The 17,526-nt window shown below is 43.8% G+C and overlaps 1 protein-coding gene across 1 annotated transcript in view; it reads right to left on the reverse strand.

Annotated features, from left to right (window-relative positions):
• Positions 1 to 10,014: 10,014 nt before the first annotated feature.
• The window catches only part of LOC117531956 (sorting nexin-14-like), a 62,927-nt gene continuing 55,415 nt past the window's right edge, over positions 10,015 to 17,526 (reverse strand). The window contains exons 23-24 of the mRNA XM_034195143.1: positions 17,258 to 17,314; positions 10,015 to 10,226 (exon numbers count right to left, since the gene is read on the reverse strand). Of these exons, the coding sequence (XP_034051034.1) occupies positions 10,185 to 10,226; positions 17,258 to 17,314 (99 nt within the window). The 3' untranslated portion in view covers positions 10,015 to 10,184. The remainder of the gene's footprint in view (positions 10,227 to 17,257; positions 17,315 to 17,526) is intronic.

Here is a 17,526-nt window from a genome sequence, read left to right on the forward strand (position 1 = left end):
CTAAGCATGACAAATGGTATAACCTTTCTGTTTTAACTCCATTAACTGTCACCATTTTTGCTGTTTTTGCCACCCTTAACTCCAAAACATTGTCATACCTATCCCAAACTATACCTTTTTGAAATCTTTCTAATCAGGCAAATAATGTGGTAAAGTTTTCTATATGGTTAGAGCATTCTTTAAATTTTGACCCCCTTGTAATCCTTCATTGACTCCTAGCTAGATACAGCTGCCACCCATTTTTGTCGAGGCCATGGTACACTGAGGCTGGAGTGTAAACATTGTTTTTCCACCGCAAGAGGTACCAACAGCCTGCTTGACTCATGGACTAATAAGACAGTGCAGTCTTGTTTGAAACCCTACGCAATATTGCAGGATTTGACCACTTCTGGGGACAGCATCCCATTGCGCAATACAAACACGGCATAACTTCACAAGGATAAATGTGTACTGTTTTGTTTTCAGTTGCAACCACCGAAGCAGTTGCGAAAAGTGCAGTTTTTTCGGTTCCCAGTGGAAAAGGGAAGATGGGGCAAATGGGCGAGGTCATGTCGGTAAGTGTTAGCCTACACACTTTGACAGAGTCGCTGTGTTTTCTCGCTTGCACAACCGCCCCGACATGTTTGAGTTCTGGGTCATAAACAAACCGCAACACGTCTGATTTCCACTTCATCATGACTTTTTCTTTGCATTGTCACTTTATTTGCCTTGTAATTTGCCCAAAATACTCAGAGCAAGTGCCATGTTTCTTATGGGGACATACGAGGGATGTCCCCGGATGTAGGATTATTGCGTCGTATGTGTCATATTTTAACCCTTTAGTGCCCACCCTCAAATGAGACTGCACTGCCCAATTGTTTTAGGGCCTGTGTTTCCATTCAATGAACAAAAAAATAAATAAAATAAAAGATAAGCAATGACAATAAAAGTCAAGACCATAGACAAACGTCAAAATTTACATCCAATTTTTATATACACTATAGGGGATACTCCGAATGGCTATCAGTTCAATTCATTTATACAGTGGCAAATCACAACATAGGTCGCCCCCATGAGAATGCACAACTGGCAACAGTAGGTGGGCTTCCATTACCTTCTAAATTTCACAATTTGAAGCAGCGAATTGAAAATGCGCTTAATGGAAATGCATGTATTTTGAGAAAACAAAAACCCTCAAATGTTGCAAAAACATTTTTACAATTGCAGGAGGTGATTTTTCAGATTTTTAAAAACCATTTAAAAAAAATTACAATGGAAACCTTTTTTCTGCTATTATAGCTCACGTGAAAGTCACATTAAATTGTGAAATGCATGACACTGTGCATATAGACTGAGTACCAGCGCCATTGGGCTTAGCATTTATAAATTTTGGCAGATTCAAGCCAACCCCTGTTCAGAGAGGTTTAGGTGCTCTGCGCCAGCACCTTAGGATCTATCATGCCAAAATGCAGGACAAAAAGGTTTAGGAACTCTTTTATTCCAGTTGTAATAGACCTTTTAAATAAGATTCATTTAATTAAGATGTGCTTTAGATTTAAGTGTGTGTGTATTTAAACTCCACATTATTTGCCCTTTGGGGATTTGGGAAAGGAATTAAGTTGAAGTTTTTAGCAGCCTCTCTTCTTTCTTCTTAAGATGAAAATTTTTAAACCAAACCATTATTAAGCAAGTTGAGGGAAGAAAAAAAAAAGTCAAGAACTGCTTGAAAAATTGGAACAGCCACCACTGGATGCAGAATGTGCAGGCGTAGTTTTATAGATGAGTATTTTAGATTTGTGGAGTTAGTTTGGCCTGCAGCAGACAGGCAGATCAGTTTGAGGGACTGTGTTGGACACGTGGCTCTCAGTGTCGTTTTGTTCACCTCCCTTGCTCGGCTCTCTGAAGGGTTCAATATGCTGGAAAACGCTGATAAACTGAAGCATGAGCCGGGCTGCTTGGAAAGTCCATTTGGACATTAAAAGGATTTTAATTGTCTCTGTCTCCAACAGTAACTCGGCGATAACAGGACTGTAGGTTCAGCCGGAGAGTAGAACCAATAAAAACACGTTTCCTCACGTAAATCAACTGTTGGTCAAAATGTAATTGAGCAGAAACAACTTAGACATGAGAAAAAAAAGATGGTTTTGATACCAAATGGTCACCTTTCCATGAGACTGACTGTGTACATTTTCATCTATTAAACAGGGGCTTTAACAACTGTCCAAGAATAACAGCCCCTTCACACGTAACATGAAAGACACAGACACTGGAAGAAAATCCACGAACCAAACACGAAATGGGGAACCAGGAATCATCATGCACGTGTACGAACACCGTGCGAGCACCTGCACCATATGGCGCCACTGATGTGGAGAAAAATAAAATAAAAAACAGCTGTATAATTAGTGAATAACACTGAGTTAATATAAATAATAAATAAAAGGGGACGCAATACAGAACCCTGCGGTTAAATAACCCTGCTTAAATAAAAAATAAATACCACTCACGGGATTCAAACCTGCAATTTACAAAAGCGCAGATTACCAGACGGAAACTTTACCACTGTGCTACAATCACCGTCTTATAACAGGAGCATAAAGTGATTAAAATCAACAATAAATAAATGTTTTAAAAAAAGAGAAAAAAGCACTGTAATAACTGACAAAATGGCATTTGTTACAGCATATTTTTGGTGATACATGACTGCAAGTAATCTAATTACCGTTTCCATCATTAAACGTTATCGTTACTGACAATAAAATGCTCACACAAATGACAGACGCACGCAATATTAACATTTTTAAACTGGAACTACAGACATTTGTTGTGTGGGCCGCTGAAGAGGAGGTACTGCTTGCCCACCACCACCAGAGGGCGCCCTGCCTGGAGTGCGGGCTCCAGGCACCAGAGGGCGCTGCCGCCTCACAGGAGCAGCCAAGGTGACAGCTGTCACCTATCAACCGAGACAGCTGACATCCATCAGCAGAGGGGTATATCAGCTGGACGGCATCTCCACCTCATTGCCGAGATATCGCTCTACCAAGGAGGTAACATATCCAGCCCAACGAATTGTCTTCTGACTATTGAATACTTTTGCCTTTGCACAGAAAGAGAGAAGAACAGCAGGAGACTGTATTTTGGGATAAGTACTCGCATTCCTGCACTACAGTGTTGTTGTTGATTAGAGGTGGAGGTGGTGTTTCCACCCTACGTGTTGCTGGGTGCAGCCGCACCCACATCTGACTGTTTCTGTTCCTCGCCAGCAGTACCGGATCCGACGAGCGGAGGCAGTGGCCACCTGGGAGTTCGGGACTTGGCGGCTCCAGTATTCCCGGGGTTCGGTGGCGGAGGAAATCAGGTGGTTCCGGTTCGACTCGGACAGACGTCTCCTATCGTCGAGCCTGCCCACACGACACCATTGGAATTGGTTATAACCACAATTGTAATCTGTTGTGTTTGTTGTGCGTATTCACAACAGTAAAGCTTTGTTATTTGACTTTCTCCATTGTCCGTTCATTTGCGCCCCCCTGTTGTGGGTCCGTGTTCCTACACTTTCACAACAGGATATCGCGGCCAGCGTCATGGATCCCGAGGGGCGTCAACCGGCTGTTGAACGGCCAATGGAAGAACAGGGCGCACAGGCATCCGCAGGAGGGGTGATCGGTGAGTTGCAGCGGATCCTCACCGCTTTCACGACTCGGTTGGATTTGATGACCGAGCAGAACGTCCTCCTGAACCGCAGGGTGGAGGCTCTCACCGCGCAGGTGGAAGCACGCCCTCCGGGCGCCGCTGCGGCTCTCCCTCCCGTCGACCCTGTGCGTAATAATGACATTCCACTGGTCGTTCAACGACCCCTCCCTCCTTCCCCTGAAGCATACATAAGCCCCCCCAGAGCCGTACGGAGGCTGTGTGGAGACGTGCGCGGATTTCCTTATGCAGTGTTCGCTCGTCTTCGCACAGCGTCCCGTCATGTACGCGACCGACGCTAGCAAAGTAGCTTATGTGATAAATCTGCTTCGTGGTGAGGCACGTGCTTGGGCTACAGCGCTCTGGGAGCAGAATTCACGGCTCCTTCAGACATATGATGGGTTTGTGAGGGAGTTCAGAACAGTGTTCGATCACCCTAATAGAGGAGAGACCGCTTCAGCCGTGCTGCTGTCAATGAGACAGGGGCGCCGGAGCGCAGCTGCCTATGCAGTCGACTTCCGCATCGCGGCTGCGAGGTCCGGCTGGAATAACACTGCCCTCCGCGCCGCCTTTGTAAACGGACTGTCGATGGTCCTCAAGGAGTACCTGGTGGCTAAGGACGAACCGCGGGATTTAGATGGGCTCATCGATCTTGTCATACGATTAGACAATCGGTTAGAAGAGCGCCGTCGGGAACGAGACGAAGGGTGTGGCCGGGCACGCGTCGTCCCTCTCCCTTCCGGTTCCGACCGCATTCCGCCCTCCCCACGCTCCACGGCCCCTGCGCTCCGTGCGGTTACAGCCCCCCCTGCTGACGAAGCTATGGACACAAGTAGGGCAACATTTAGGGCACCAGTTACACAAAGGAGGCTGGCCCACGGAGCGTGTTTTGTTTGTGGCTCGATAGAGCATCAATTAAGAGACTGCCCCGAGCAGTTAAACGCCAAACGCCCGCCCCTAGAAACTGGGCTAGGGGTGGGCCAAGACATTCACGTGGGACACACCCACATCGCCACACGACTCCCAGTTGCAATCCTGTATGAGGATTTAACCCTGAAGGCCCCAGCACTGGTGGACACGGGCTCAGAAGGGAATTTGCTAGACAGCAAATGGGCCAGGGAGATGGGGCTCCCTCTGGTGGCGCTTACCTCGCCTGTGCAGGTACGGGCACTAGATGGCTCCCTACTCCCTCCAATCACTCACAAGACACCACCAGTAACCCTGGTGGTGTCGGGGAATCACCGGGAGGAGATCGAGTTTTTTGTGACTCCGACCACCTCCCGTGTGATTTTAGGGTTCCCCTGGATGTTGAAACACAATCCCCGGATCGATTGGCCGTCCGGGGTAGTGGTTCAGTGGAGCGAAACCTGCCATCGGGTATGTTTAGGTTCCTCGGTTCCTCCCGGTTCTCAAGCCAGGGAGGAGGTCAGAGCCCCGCCCAATCTAGGGACGGTGCCGGTGCAGTACCATGACCTTGCGGAGGTGTTCAGCAAGGATCTGGCGCTCACCCTTCCCCCGCACCGCCCGTATGATTGTGCCATTGATTTGGTTCCAGGCGTTGAGTTCCTGTCCAGTAGGCTGTACAACCTCTCACGTCCTGAGCGCGAATCAATGGAGACCTACATCCGGGACTCTTTGGCTGCCGGGTTGATCCAGAATTCCACCTCCCCGATGGGTGCGGGTTTCTTTTTTGTGGGGAAAAAGGATGGCGGATTACGTCCATGTATCGATTACAGGGGGCTGAACTAAATCACGGTTCGTAACCGATACCCCTTACCCTTGTTGGATTCGGTGTTCACGCCCCTGCATGGAGCCAAGATATTCACCAAGCTTGATCTTAGGAATGCATATCACCTGGTTCGGATCCGGAAGGGAGACGAGTGGAAGACGGCATTTAACACCCCGTTAGGTCATTTTGAGTACCTGGTCATGCCGTTCGGTCTTACAAACGCTCCCGCGACGTTCCAAGCATTAGTTAATGACGTCTTGCGGGACTTCCTGCACCGATTCATCTTCATATATCTAGACGATATACTCATCTTTTCTCCGGATCCTGAGACCCATGTTCGACATGTATGTCAGGTCCTGCAGCGGTTGTTAGAGAACCGGCTGTTTGTGAAGGGCGAGAAGTGTGAGTTCCACCGCACTTCTTTGTCCTTCCTGGGGTTCATCATCTCCTCCAACTCCGTCGCTCCCGATCCGGCCAAGGTTGCGGCGGTGAGAGACTGGCCCCAACCCACAAGCCGTAGGAAGCTGCAACAGTTCCTCGGCTTTGCTAATTTCTACAGGAGGTTCATTAAGGGCTACAGTCAGGTAGTTAGCCCCCTGACAGCCCTGACCTCACCAAAAGTTCCCTTCACCTGGTCGGATCGTAGCGATGCCGCGTTCAAGGAGTTGAAACGGTGCTTCTCGTCTGCACCCGTTCTGGTGCAGCCCGATCCCAGTCGCCAGTTAGTGGTTGAAGTGGACGCCTCGGACTCAAGGATAGGAGCCGTGCTGTCCCAGAGCGGGAAGACCGATAAGGTCCTTCACCCGTGTGCCTATTTTTCCCGCAGGTTGACCCCGGCCGAACGGAACTATGACGTCGGCAATCGAGAACTCCTTGCGGTGAAAGAGGCTCTTGAGGAGTGGAGACATCTGTTGGAGGGAACGTCCGTACCATTCACGGTTTTCACTGACCACCGGAACCTGGAGTATATCAGGACCGCCAAGCGGCTGAATCCCAGGCAAGCCCGCTGGTCACTGTTCTTCGGCCGTTTTGACTTCCGGATCACCTACCGTCCCGGGACCAAAAATCAAAGATCGGATGCTTTATCCCGGGTACACGAAGATGAAGTCAGAACGGAGTCGTCGGATCCCCCGGATCCCATCATCCCGGAGTCCACTATCGTGGCCACCCTCACCTGGGACGTGGAGAAGACCGTCCGGGAGGCCCTGGCACGAAACCCGGACCCCGGAACCGGGCCGAGGAATAGACTCTACGTCCCACCAGAAGCAAGGGCTGCGGTTCTGGACTTCTGTCACGGTTCTAAGTTCTCCTGTCATCCGGGGGTGAAAAGAACCGTGGCAGTCGTCCGGCAGCGCTTCTGGTGGGCGTCCCTGGAGACCGACGTCCGGGATTATATCCAGGCCTGTACCACCTGCACCAGGGGCAAAGCCGACCACCGCAAATCATCGGGATTGCTACAGCCGCTGCCCGTACCTCATCGCCCCTGGTCTCACATCGGCCTGGATTTTGTCACGGGTCTCCCGCCGTCCCAGGGAAACACCGTCATCCTCACAATAGTGGACCGATTCTCCAAGGCGGCCCACTTCGTGGCCCTCCCAAAGCTCCCAACGGCCCAGGAGACAGCGGACCTCCTGGTCCACCACGTCGTCCGGCTGCATGGGATACCATCAGACATCGTCTCCGATCGCGGTCCCCAGTTCTCCTCGCAAGTCTGGAGGAGCTTCTGCCGGGAACTGGGGGCCACGGTCAGTCTCTCGTCCGGGTATCACCCCCAAACCAACGGGCAAGCAGAACGGGCCAACCAAGAGATGGAGCAGACCCTACGTTGTGTGACAGCCGCGCACCCGGCGGCCTGGAGTACTCATCTGGCCTGGATCGAGTACGCCCACAACAGTCAAGTGTCATCAGCCACCGGCCTCTCCCCTTTTGAGGTGTGTTTGGGGTATCAGCCCCCATTGTTTCCGGTGGTTGAGGGAGAGGTCGGTGTGCCCTCGGTCCAGGCCCACCTGCGGAAGTGCCGTCGGGTGTGGCGTGCCGCCCGTTCTGCTTTGTTGAAGGCCCGGATGAGGGCGAAGACCCATGCAGACCGGCGGCGGACCCCGGCCCCAATGTATCGCCCCGGGCAGGAGGTGTGGTTGTCCACCAAGGACATCCCACTACAAGTGGCCTCCCCAAAACTGAAGGACCGCTACATAGGACCATACAAGATCCTCAAGGTCATCAACCCCGCCGCAGTGAGGCTTCAGCTTCCGGCCTCACTGCGGATCCATCCCGTGTTCCACGTGTCTAGACTCAAACCACATCACACCTCGCCCCTCTGTACTCCCGGTCCGGCGCCACCCCCTGCCCGGATCATCGATGGCGAGCCGGCTTGGACTGTGCGCCAGCTTCTGGACGTCTGACGGATGGGCCGGGGCTTTCAATATCTGGTGGACTGGGAGGGGTACGGCCCCCCGAAGAACGCTCCTGGGTGAAGAAGAGCTTCATCCTGGACCCGGCCCTCCTGGCCGACTTCTACCGCCGCCACCCGGACAAGCCCGGTCGGGCGCCAGGAGGCGCCCGTTGAGGGGGGGGTCCTGTTGTGTGGGCCGCTGAAGAGGAGGTACTGCTGGCCCACCACCACCAGAGGGCGCCCTGCCTGGAGTGCGGGCTCCAGGCACCAGAGGGTGCTGCCGCCTCACAGGAGCAGCCAAGGTGACAGCTGTCACCTATCAACCGAGACAGCTGACATCCATCAGCAGAGGGGTATATCAGCTGGACGGCATCTCCACCTCATTGCCGAGATATCGCTCTACCAAGGAGGTAACGTATCCAGCCCAACGAATTGTCTTCTGACTATTGAATACTTTTGCCTTTGCACAGAAAGAGAGAAGAACAGCAGGAGACTGTATTTTGGGATAAGTACTCGCATTCCTGCACTACAGTGTTGTTGTTGATTAGAGGTGGAGGTGGTGTTTCCACCCTACGTGTTGCTGGGTGCAGCCGCACCCACATCTGACTGTTTCTGTTCCTCGCCAGCAGTACCGGATCCGACGAGCGGAGGCAGTGGCCACCTGGGAGTTCGGGACTTGGCGGCTCCAGTATTCCCGGGGTTCGGTGGCGGAGGAAATCGGGTGGTTCCGGTTCGACTCGGACAGACGTCTCCTATCATCGAGCCTGCCCACACGACACCATTGGAATTGGTTATAACCACAATTGTAATCTGTTGTGTTTGTTGTGCGTATTCACAACAGTAAAGCTTTGTTATTTGACTTTCTCCATTGTCCGTTCATTTGCGCCCCCCTGTTGTGGGTCCGTGTTCCTACACTTTCACAACAACATTACTTTCTTCTCATTGACATAAAAGGCAAGAATGTACAGGTAAACAAGCATAATTACATTTTATTTGATGGCCAGTTGAGATGCAATAAATATAAAAAAATTCAAATATCTATTGTGTTTGATTGTTCTACTATATAAGTAACGATAATCTCTATAATAATATATTAAACTTGGTAGGTGTCTTGTCTCACATTGTCCCACAGCACATTAAAATAGTGTAGATTAGTAGACGATGTTTACTGTTAATAACTTATTGCATTAAGTGTCCATTGAATTCATTAAACATATTTAACATTGTTTTATTGTACATACAGTTGAATTTGAAGTTCATTAAACGGGGGGGGGGGGGGGGGGGGGTTCACCCTAAATGACATATTTAAAAATTTTAAAAAGTAAGTCGTCCCACAGCAAGATTAAAATAGTGTAGATTAATGTACAATGTTTTTCTGTTAATAATTTATTCTGTCAAGTGTACATTTCATTCATTAAACATATATAATATTCAGTTTTATTGTACATATAGTTTTTGAAGTTCATTAAATGGGGGAATTCAAATTCATTGACATATTTGAAAATTTTAAAAAGTAAGCTGTCCCACAGCGAGATTAAAATAGTGTAGATTAATGCACAGTGTTGTCTTTTAATATTTTATTCTATTAAGTGTACATTTCATTCATTAAACATATATAATATTCTGTTTTATTATAATTCGTTGAACATACAGTTGAATCTGAAGTTCCATTAAAGACGGGGGGGGATCTGAAATTCATTGACATTTTTGAAATTTTTTAAAAAGCAACACAATAGTTACTGTCCCTAATAACTAATTACTTTTTTGCTGCTGTAACTCAGTGACTAACGCAGTTACGTTTTGGGAGAAGTAACTAGTAACTAAAACTATTTAGTTTTGAAAGCAATTTGCCAAACACTAGTAACCACACCTGCTCCTAATCCAGCATGAATCCAGCATCCACTAACCAGCACGTGGCAGACATCTATGGGATACTGTATAGGTGGTTTGCTGGTTTCCTCTCACTAGTCCCCCTTCTCGCATCACTCAGTTTTTGATAAGTACCTCCAAAAGTGATTATTTGTATTAAAAATAATTCTTAAATTTACCATTTATGGCCTCTGAATTGTAACTTACTAAATCGTTAATGCATTATTTTGTTGAACCCCTTGAATTTAAGCAGATAGTCAACATGACTAGTACGTCTGTTTTTCATTTAGCCTCAGGCAACATTAAAGATTAGACATCGACCACTTTTGCAGTGAGAGGAACTACAGAAGAAATGCTGTTACAGGATATGTAGTTTATTTTACAGAGAAGGAGAAAAATCAGCAGGTTTTTTTTCCTACATCCAAACCAGGAGGGCAGTTACCGGAAATTTCTGGAACAACGAGCATCTCCGCACTTAAGTGTGGTCTGAATATCAACTGGTAATCACGTTCATGTCCACTGAACCGTTTACATCCATGGAGCCATCACAGACGTCTCCTTCTGCGCCGGCTGAGGAAATAAACACATCAGTGTGTGAAAATATTTTTAAAAAGTACTTTTCTGTCAAAGACTCAAATACAAAACATACATTTTTGTCAACCTGAACAATTGTAATAATAACCCAATTGTTACTGATAAGGTCAACAAATCAGATGACATCAGGATTTCAAATTTTATTTTTATTAAAATTCAACAAAAAAATGGCATAAAATGTCATAATTACAGAATGACATACTTATATTGACAATGTATTTATATTAACTTGTCATTACTTTTGTATTACCTCCATGCAGAAGGTTTCCTGGAATTGTTTGTAAGCAGCCCCCCCCCCCCCCCCCCCCCCCCCCCCCAAAAAAAATTCTATATATTATTTTATAATGATACTTGCTATGAATGTTTATTATAAAAATTTTGGTGATCAGTCTGAAGGTGGATTCATTAATATCATGCTATAATATCAAACTAACATATCTTTAAATAAAAACTATGGGGCATTTATGTTGCATTACTGAATTCCAATGGATTTTAGTGCAAATTTGAGTCAACCACACATTAGTGGTTAGCATTAGCATATGGAGACATGCTAACCACAGCCAACACTAACAGCGATTCACAACAATGTTATTTGGCACTAATGCTTTATGGTTGATGCTACCTGCTATTTGTTAACAGGTTAACATATACTTGCGCATCACTGCACATGCTAACACTAACCGCTAATACATATGACAATACTAAAGGCTAACATGACCTCAAATGCTAACTGATGCAGTCAGTTATTCACCAAAGTTGGCCAGTTTACGCGACAATGTGCAAATAGTGGCACTATAGTTTTTATATCGTAATTGGATACATTTTTAGAATGCCATCCCTTCTACACTACACAGCCCATCATAATTCTGATTTTTTTAAAATTAATCTAAAAAGAATGTGTCTATTAGCAGCTAAGCTACAATATTCTGTTTAACAACCTTCCTGTATGCACATCCCCCCCAATTAGAATGATATATTAACTTTACCATTTGAAGCCATTATAAGAATCGTCATTAATTCATGAATGGAGATGAAAATAAGGAACATGTCATATTAGATTTATTGAACTTCTTTAGAAATTCGATTTGGTTGTAGATTCCAGCATGGAAAGAACACCTGGCTGTTCACCCTGCAGTGAAAACATTAATCAACGTGTGCCTTTAAAACATCTCCAATCACTTACCTGGACTCATTAAGACTTATTTACATTTTTATTTAATTAGAAATGTTGATTATTGTTGATTATGCTCTCTCACCTTCAACTGCTTTTTTACAACCCCTGGCAAAAATGATGGAATCACCGGCCTCGGAGGATGTTCATTCAGTTGTTTAATTTTGAAGAAAAAAAGCAGATCACAGACATGACACAAAACTAAAGTCATTTCAAATGGCAACTTTCTGGCTTTAAGAAACACTATAAGAAATCAGGAAAAAAAATTGTGGCAGTCAGTAACGGTTACTTTTTTAGACCAAACAGAGGGAAAAAAATATGGAATCAATTCTGAGGAAAAAAATTATGGAATCATGAAAAACAAAAGAACGCTCCAACACATCACTAGTATTTTGTTGCACCACCTCTGGCTTTTCTAACAGCTTGCAGTCTCTGAGGCATGGACTTAATGAGTGACAAACAGTACTCTTCATCAATCTGGCTCCAACTTTCTCTGATTGCTGTTGCCAGATCAGCTTTGCAGGTTGGAGCCTTGTCATGGACCACTTTCTTCAACTTCCACCAAAGATTTTCAATTGGATTAAGATCCGGACTATTTGCAGGCCATGACATTGACCCTATGTGTCTTTTTGCAAGGAATGTTTTCACAGTTTTTGCTCTATGGCAAGATGTATTATCATCTTGAAAAATGATTTCATCATCTTCAAACATCCTTTCAATTGATGGGATAAGAAAAGTGTCCAAAATATCAACGTAAACTTGTGCATTTATTGATGATGTAATGACAGCCATCTCCCCAGTGCCTTTACCTGACATGCAGCCCCATATCATCAATGACTGTGGAAATTTACATGTTCTCTTCAGGCAGTCATCTTTATAAATCTCATTGGAACGGCACCAAACAAAAGTTCTAGCATCATCACCTTGCCCAATGCAGATTTGAGATTCATCACTGAATATGACTTTCATCCAGTCATCCACAGTCCACGACTGCTTTTCCTTAGCCCATTGTAACCTTGTTTTTTTCTGTTTAGGTGTTAATGATGGCTTTTGTTTAGCTTTTCTGTATGTAAATCCCATTTCCTTTAGGCGGTTTCTTACAGTTCGGTCACAGACATTGACTCCAGTTTCCTCCCATTCGTTCCTCATTTGTTTTGTTGTGCATTTTCGATTTTTGAGACATATTGCTTTAAGTTTTCTGTCTTGACGCTTTGATGTCTTCCTTGGTCTACCAGTATGTTTGCCTTTAACAACCTTCCCATGTTGTTTGTATTTGGTCCAGAGTTTAGACACAGCTGACTGTGAACAACCAACATCTTTTGCAACATTGCGTGATGATTTACCCTCTTTTAAGAGTTTGATAATCCTCTCCTTTGTTTCAATTGACATCTCTTGTGTTGGAGCCATGATTCACGTCAGTCCACTTGGTGCAACAGCTCTCCAAGGTGTGATCACTCCTTTTTAGATGCAAACTAATGAGCAAATCTGATGTGATGCAGGTGTTAATTTTGGGGATGAAAATTTACAGGGTGATTCCATAATTATTCCTCAGAATTGTGTGAGTCCATATTTTTTTTCCCTCTGCTTGGTCTAAAAAAGTAACCGTTACTGACTGCCACAATTATTTTTCCTGATTTCTTATAGTGTTTCTTAAAGCCAGAAAGTTGCCATTTGAAATGACTTTAGTTTTGTGTCGTGTCTGTGATCTGCTTTTTTTCTACAAAATTAAACAACTGAATAAACATCCTCCGAGGCCGGTGATTCCATAATTTTTGCCAGGAGTTGTATTCATTTAAAGAATACGACGAACATTTATTGTGGGGATCAGTCAGGTGACATGTCGTCACACAGTAAGACTGCTGTAGCAAATTTTGTTCAATAAACAATACTTTTTGATTCTTGTGATTGTGTTTATGCACAGAAAAAACTTTAAGGGAGTCCTATTGTGGACTAATTGGGTTTTAATCCACATTTTACAGATAGGTACAGTAAAAGTCTCAAGTTAAACATCCTCAGCAAGCAAAATTTAGGGCTGAAATGGCTTATTTTGGATTTCTATGAGAAATATCACAGAAATGCATATTTGAATTCCGGCAATTTCTGTAAAATACCCCCACTAAGCTATTTATACCAGACACAGTTCTGCATATGTTAAAGGAAATTTTAAATACATTGACATTAGCTTCTCTGAGCACGTTAAGTGTGTTACGTGTGTAAGTGTGGTTGGCACCATCTGTGATTAGCTTTAGCATATGGACTCATGCCAACCGTTACCTGTAACCCTCAGCTGGTGTCACCAATAGATCCGTACCGCGGTGGCCTGCAAGATCGGTTCTGCACATGTGCACAATTACAGGCACAAAACATTTGATGGTCAACTGGAACAACTGAATGTTTTATGTTTCTGCACTTTACAGTGAGCTTTTTGTTCAGAAATATTTATTGCTAGTATTAAATATTTGCAATCCAAAAATGTCTGTGCATGTGCGGATAAGTTCTGTGCATGAATGTAGACTTCCACATGTACAGAATGGATCTGGCAGGCAGTGGATGGAGTACCAATTTAGCATACAGATAACCAGTGGTGGGCACACTTCCGATAATTCGATAACAGATAATGTTTTCATTATCGGATTATCTTTTTAGATAATAACTTTAAAAACCATCATCGGACTAATTATCCTCCAATGAATTGCCATCCAATAACTTTTAGACCGATAGCGTAGTAAACCAAGCTGAACAGTGAAAAACATTTTTAAAACTTAAAAGCAGTTGAGATCTACCTGTTAAAAGTTTCCTAATAGGTATATTGTTCTACCCTCTACAAACAGAAGAGAGCTATTTTCAGAAGAAACCACTCTATCCTCTGTCGGCAAAGGAGAAGTGGTGACCCCCCAAAAAAAATCATTTCTTTTAACACCATACTGATGTAATCGCAATATCACCAAGTCATCCAGAGGCATACATTTTTAACTTATGGTTCAAATTTTAACCTACTCATTTTGGACAAGTTATTTAAAATTACTGTCATGTCTGAAGTTTTATAAAGTGAAAATATCAGATATGTTTTCGTTTTAAAGTAATGTGCTAATTTTTAAGGTTTTGTGAGCACATGCTGTGCCCGGCAGCAATGCATTATGGGTAGCATAGGGTAATCTCAGACGTTCATGACAGGACAAATGCATTTCAGACACACTGTTTAGGCTCCACGGACAACAGCATTAAACTCTAGTGCCTAAAACTCTCGTGAATATATTCTCTGGGTTTATAGATGTTATTGTATTTACGTTTGTTAAATTCCACGCATCTTAAATGTAGCAGACGGATTATCTGGAATTTTGTTTGGCAAGTTTTCAAGGCCGCTACTGCCATCTACTGGCCAGTAGTGTTCATGGCAGTATTCGCCCCAAGTACTAAGCATCTGGGCACCAGTAGATGGCAGTGTTCTATTTATTTTGACCCGGTTATCAGATGGTGGTCAAATCAACTTTTTGGCTTTGCAAATGGATTTTTTTTTTTTTTTTTTTTTTACAAATTAAGTTTAAAAACAAAACAACAACAAAAAAAAACATTACAAGACAGCTCTGCGGTTGGATGCTTGTAGCTCTTCAGCAGCAGGAGGTGGTCATGAGATGTTAAAGCTTGTTACTCCACTATACGATGCAGGACGCACGATTAACCTGAAACTCGGAATGAAAAATCATCTGAAAAAATGGCCAAAACATGCACAGTGTAAAGCCAACATTTATGTGTCAAGATAAGGCTTTTCAGAACTGACCAATTGTTAACCTTGTCCTTTGTTTTATCTATGTTTTTATTATTTATTATTGCATTTTAACCTGTGAAGTGCTTTGTGACTTATGTCTGTGAAAGGCACTATATAAATAAATTTACTTACTTACTAATATTGAGTGCACGTTTTACAACATCATAAAATGTGCGCACGGCACTAATAAAACATGCGCACATTCTCTCCACATGCAAAACATTTTGCGATGACACTTCCAGGGCTCCATAAAAATGCCTGTTTTTACAAATAAAAATGGAATATTTTACAAAAGCACATTTATCTTTAAACCAACACACGACACACGTGACATTAACGTGTTGGTTTACATAATGAATGACTGAACCAATCAGTGTTTAGCAGAGGCACTTTTACCCAGAATGCTTTGCAGTCTGTTACAAAACCTCAGAATTAGTGCATTATTCAACATTAAAAGATATATGTTATATTTTAACTTTGTACAAATGACAGAATTGACATTAATGGAGTTATTCTATCAGTATTTTCACAAAACCATAAGTTAGTATGACTTTATTTTTCAAGACCTCCGCCTGACCGGAACATTATGATTACTAGAGAGCTCATTTTGTGGGTGCTCTCAGGCTTCGTCTGTGCAGTTTCCTACAGGGGGCAGCATGGTCAAACATGGAAATACTGGCTCATTCTTTGGGTCTTTTGTCACTTTTGATGCTTTCAAAAACGATCGTGTTAAAAATCAATTTAATTTTCTTAGTAATTGCAAATGTACCAGATCCAATACTGGAATTTATCGATTATCTGTAACTTCCGATACATTTTTGAGTGGTTTATCGGTTTATCTTTATCAAAGATAACTTTTCAGTTATCTGATTATCTGTTATCTAAGTTAATTTTTTGGTTATCTGTGCCCACCACTGCAGATAACATTAGCATATATAATCGTGGCATGCATTTTCTTTGATGCAATGCACCTTTAGTTAAACAGCAATGGCTTAGTGGCAACCAGGATCCAGTGCTTAGCAACAAGGGTTCATAAATCATGTGCAAACCTACTTTACGTGTACCTGCCTAAACAAGCCCAGACATGCCCCGTTGTGCTAACATTCCTATTTAAGCTAGTACAGTAGTGTTCAGAATAATAGTAGTGCTATGTGACAAAAGATTAATCCAGGTTTTGAGTATATTTCTTATTGTTACATGGGAAACAAGGTACCAGTAGATTCTCACAAATCCAACAAGACCAAGCATTCATGATATGTTTCTGTGTAGGCTCTCAGTTGTCCAGGTGGTTTCCATAGTAGAGAAGCTTGAATCTTCGACTGGACTGGGTTGCTTGACGCGAGGACGTTTCGCTTCAAATCGCAGAAGCTTCCTCAGCTAAAATTCTTGCTCTGGTGGTCTGACTTCTGTCTTGACTCTTGTAGTCAAATGTTTGTTGCCATTTTTTTCAACCAGCGTCTGTCAGCAAGTTCCTGACCTCCGCTACGTCATTAGTGATGTCATCTCATGAATAATTGTATGCCGCGCTCTGATTGGCTAGCTGTTGGCAGTAAGCTCTAATGCTATTGCTCAGTGGGAACCGATCCAATATAACTTTTGGTCTTAGCCTTTTTGGATCCAACATGACTTTCTGGCACCAAGCATGCCAAAATACAGGTAAATGATGGACAGAAAGGCTAATCTGTGATTGGCTGTTGCAATCTGAGTGGAGCACATAAAAGAACACTGGAAAGTTAGCATGTTTGAAGAAGCCAACATGGCCCAAAATAAAAGGTTCTGTGACCCTCACCTTTATCTATCAAAGGCTAAAATTTAAAAATTGAATATGCAGGTTTTTTTTTTTTTTTTTTTAAACAGGTTCTGGTCTGCAGACTCACTCAGTATCCATTTTGACCTTGCGTACCCTGCTAATCACAGGGAATGTACCATTTCGCGGTAAAAATGTCTATTATAAATAGAGATATACACTACATTCAGAAATTTCCACATCATTTTTACCAACATTAACATGATATGCCTATCACCTTTATTTTCTAAACACCCTTTAATGAACAAGACTGGCAGATTTACCTTGTTTAGCTCAGGAAAAAGTTCTTGAATGGCGATGTCCAAAAGTACATACGTCAGCTAAGAAACAGGAAACAAGGAAGAAAATGAAAAGCATGCAGGCCTGCGATCTTTGGATAAAAACACACTAAAGGTTTGTATATCAACAGACATATTTCAATATATGGCCATCTTTGAGTTGCATGGGAATCTGGAACTACAAAAAGAAAAGGAGAAGAAAAAAGCATGCTGCACTCCCAACATTCTTCAAACTGTGTAATTTGCAGAATATG

This window comes from Thalassophryne amazonica, chromosome 19, assembly GCF_902500255.1.
Source record: "Thalassophryne amazonica chromosome 19, fThaAma1.1, whole genome shotgun sequence".
Lineage (NCBI taxonomy): Eukaryota > Metazoa > Chordata > Actinopteri > Batrachoidiformes > Batrachoididae > Thalassophryne > Thalassophryne amazonica.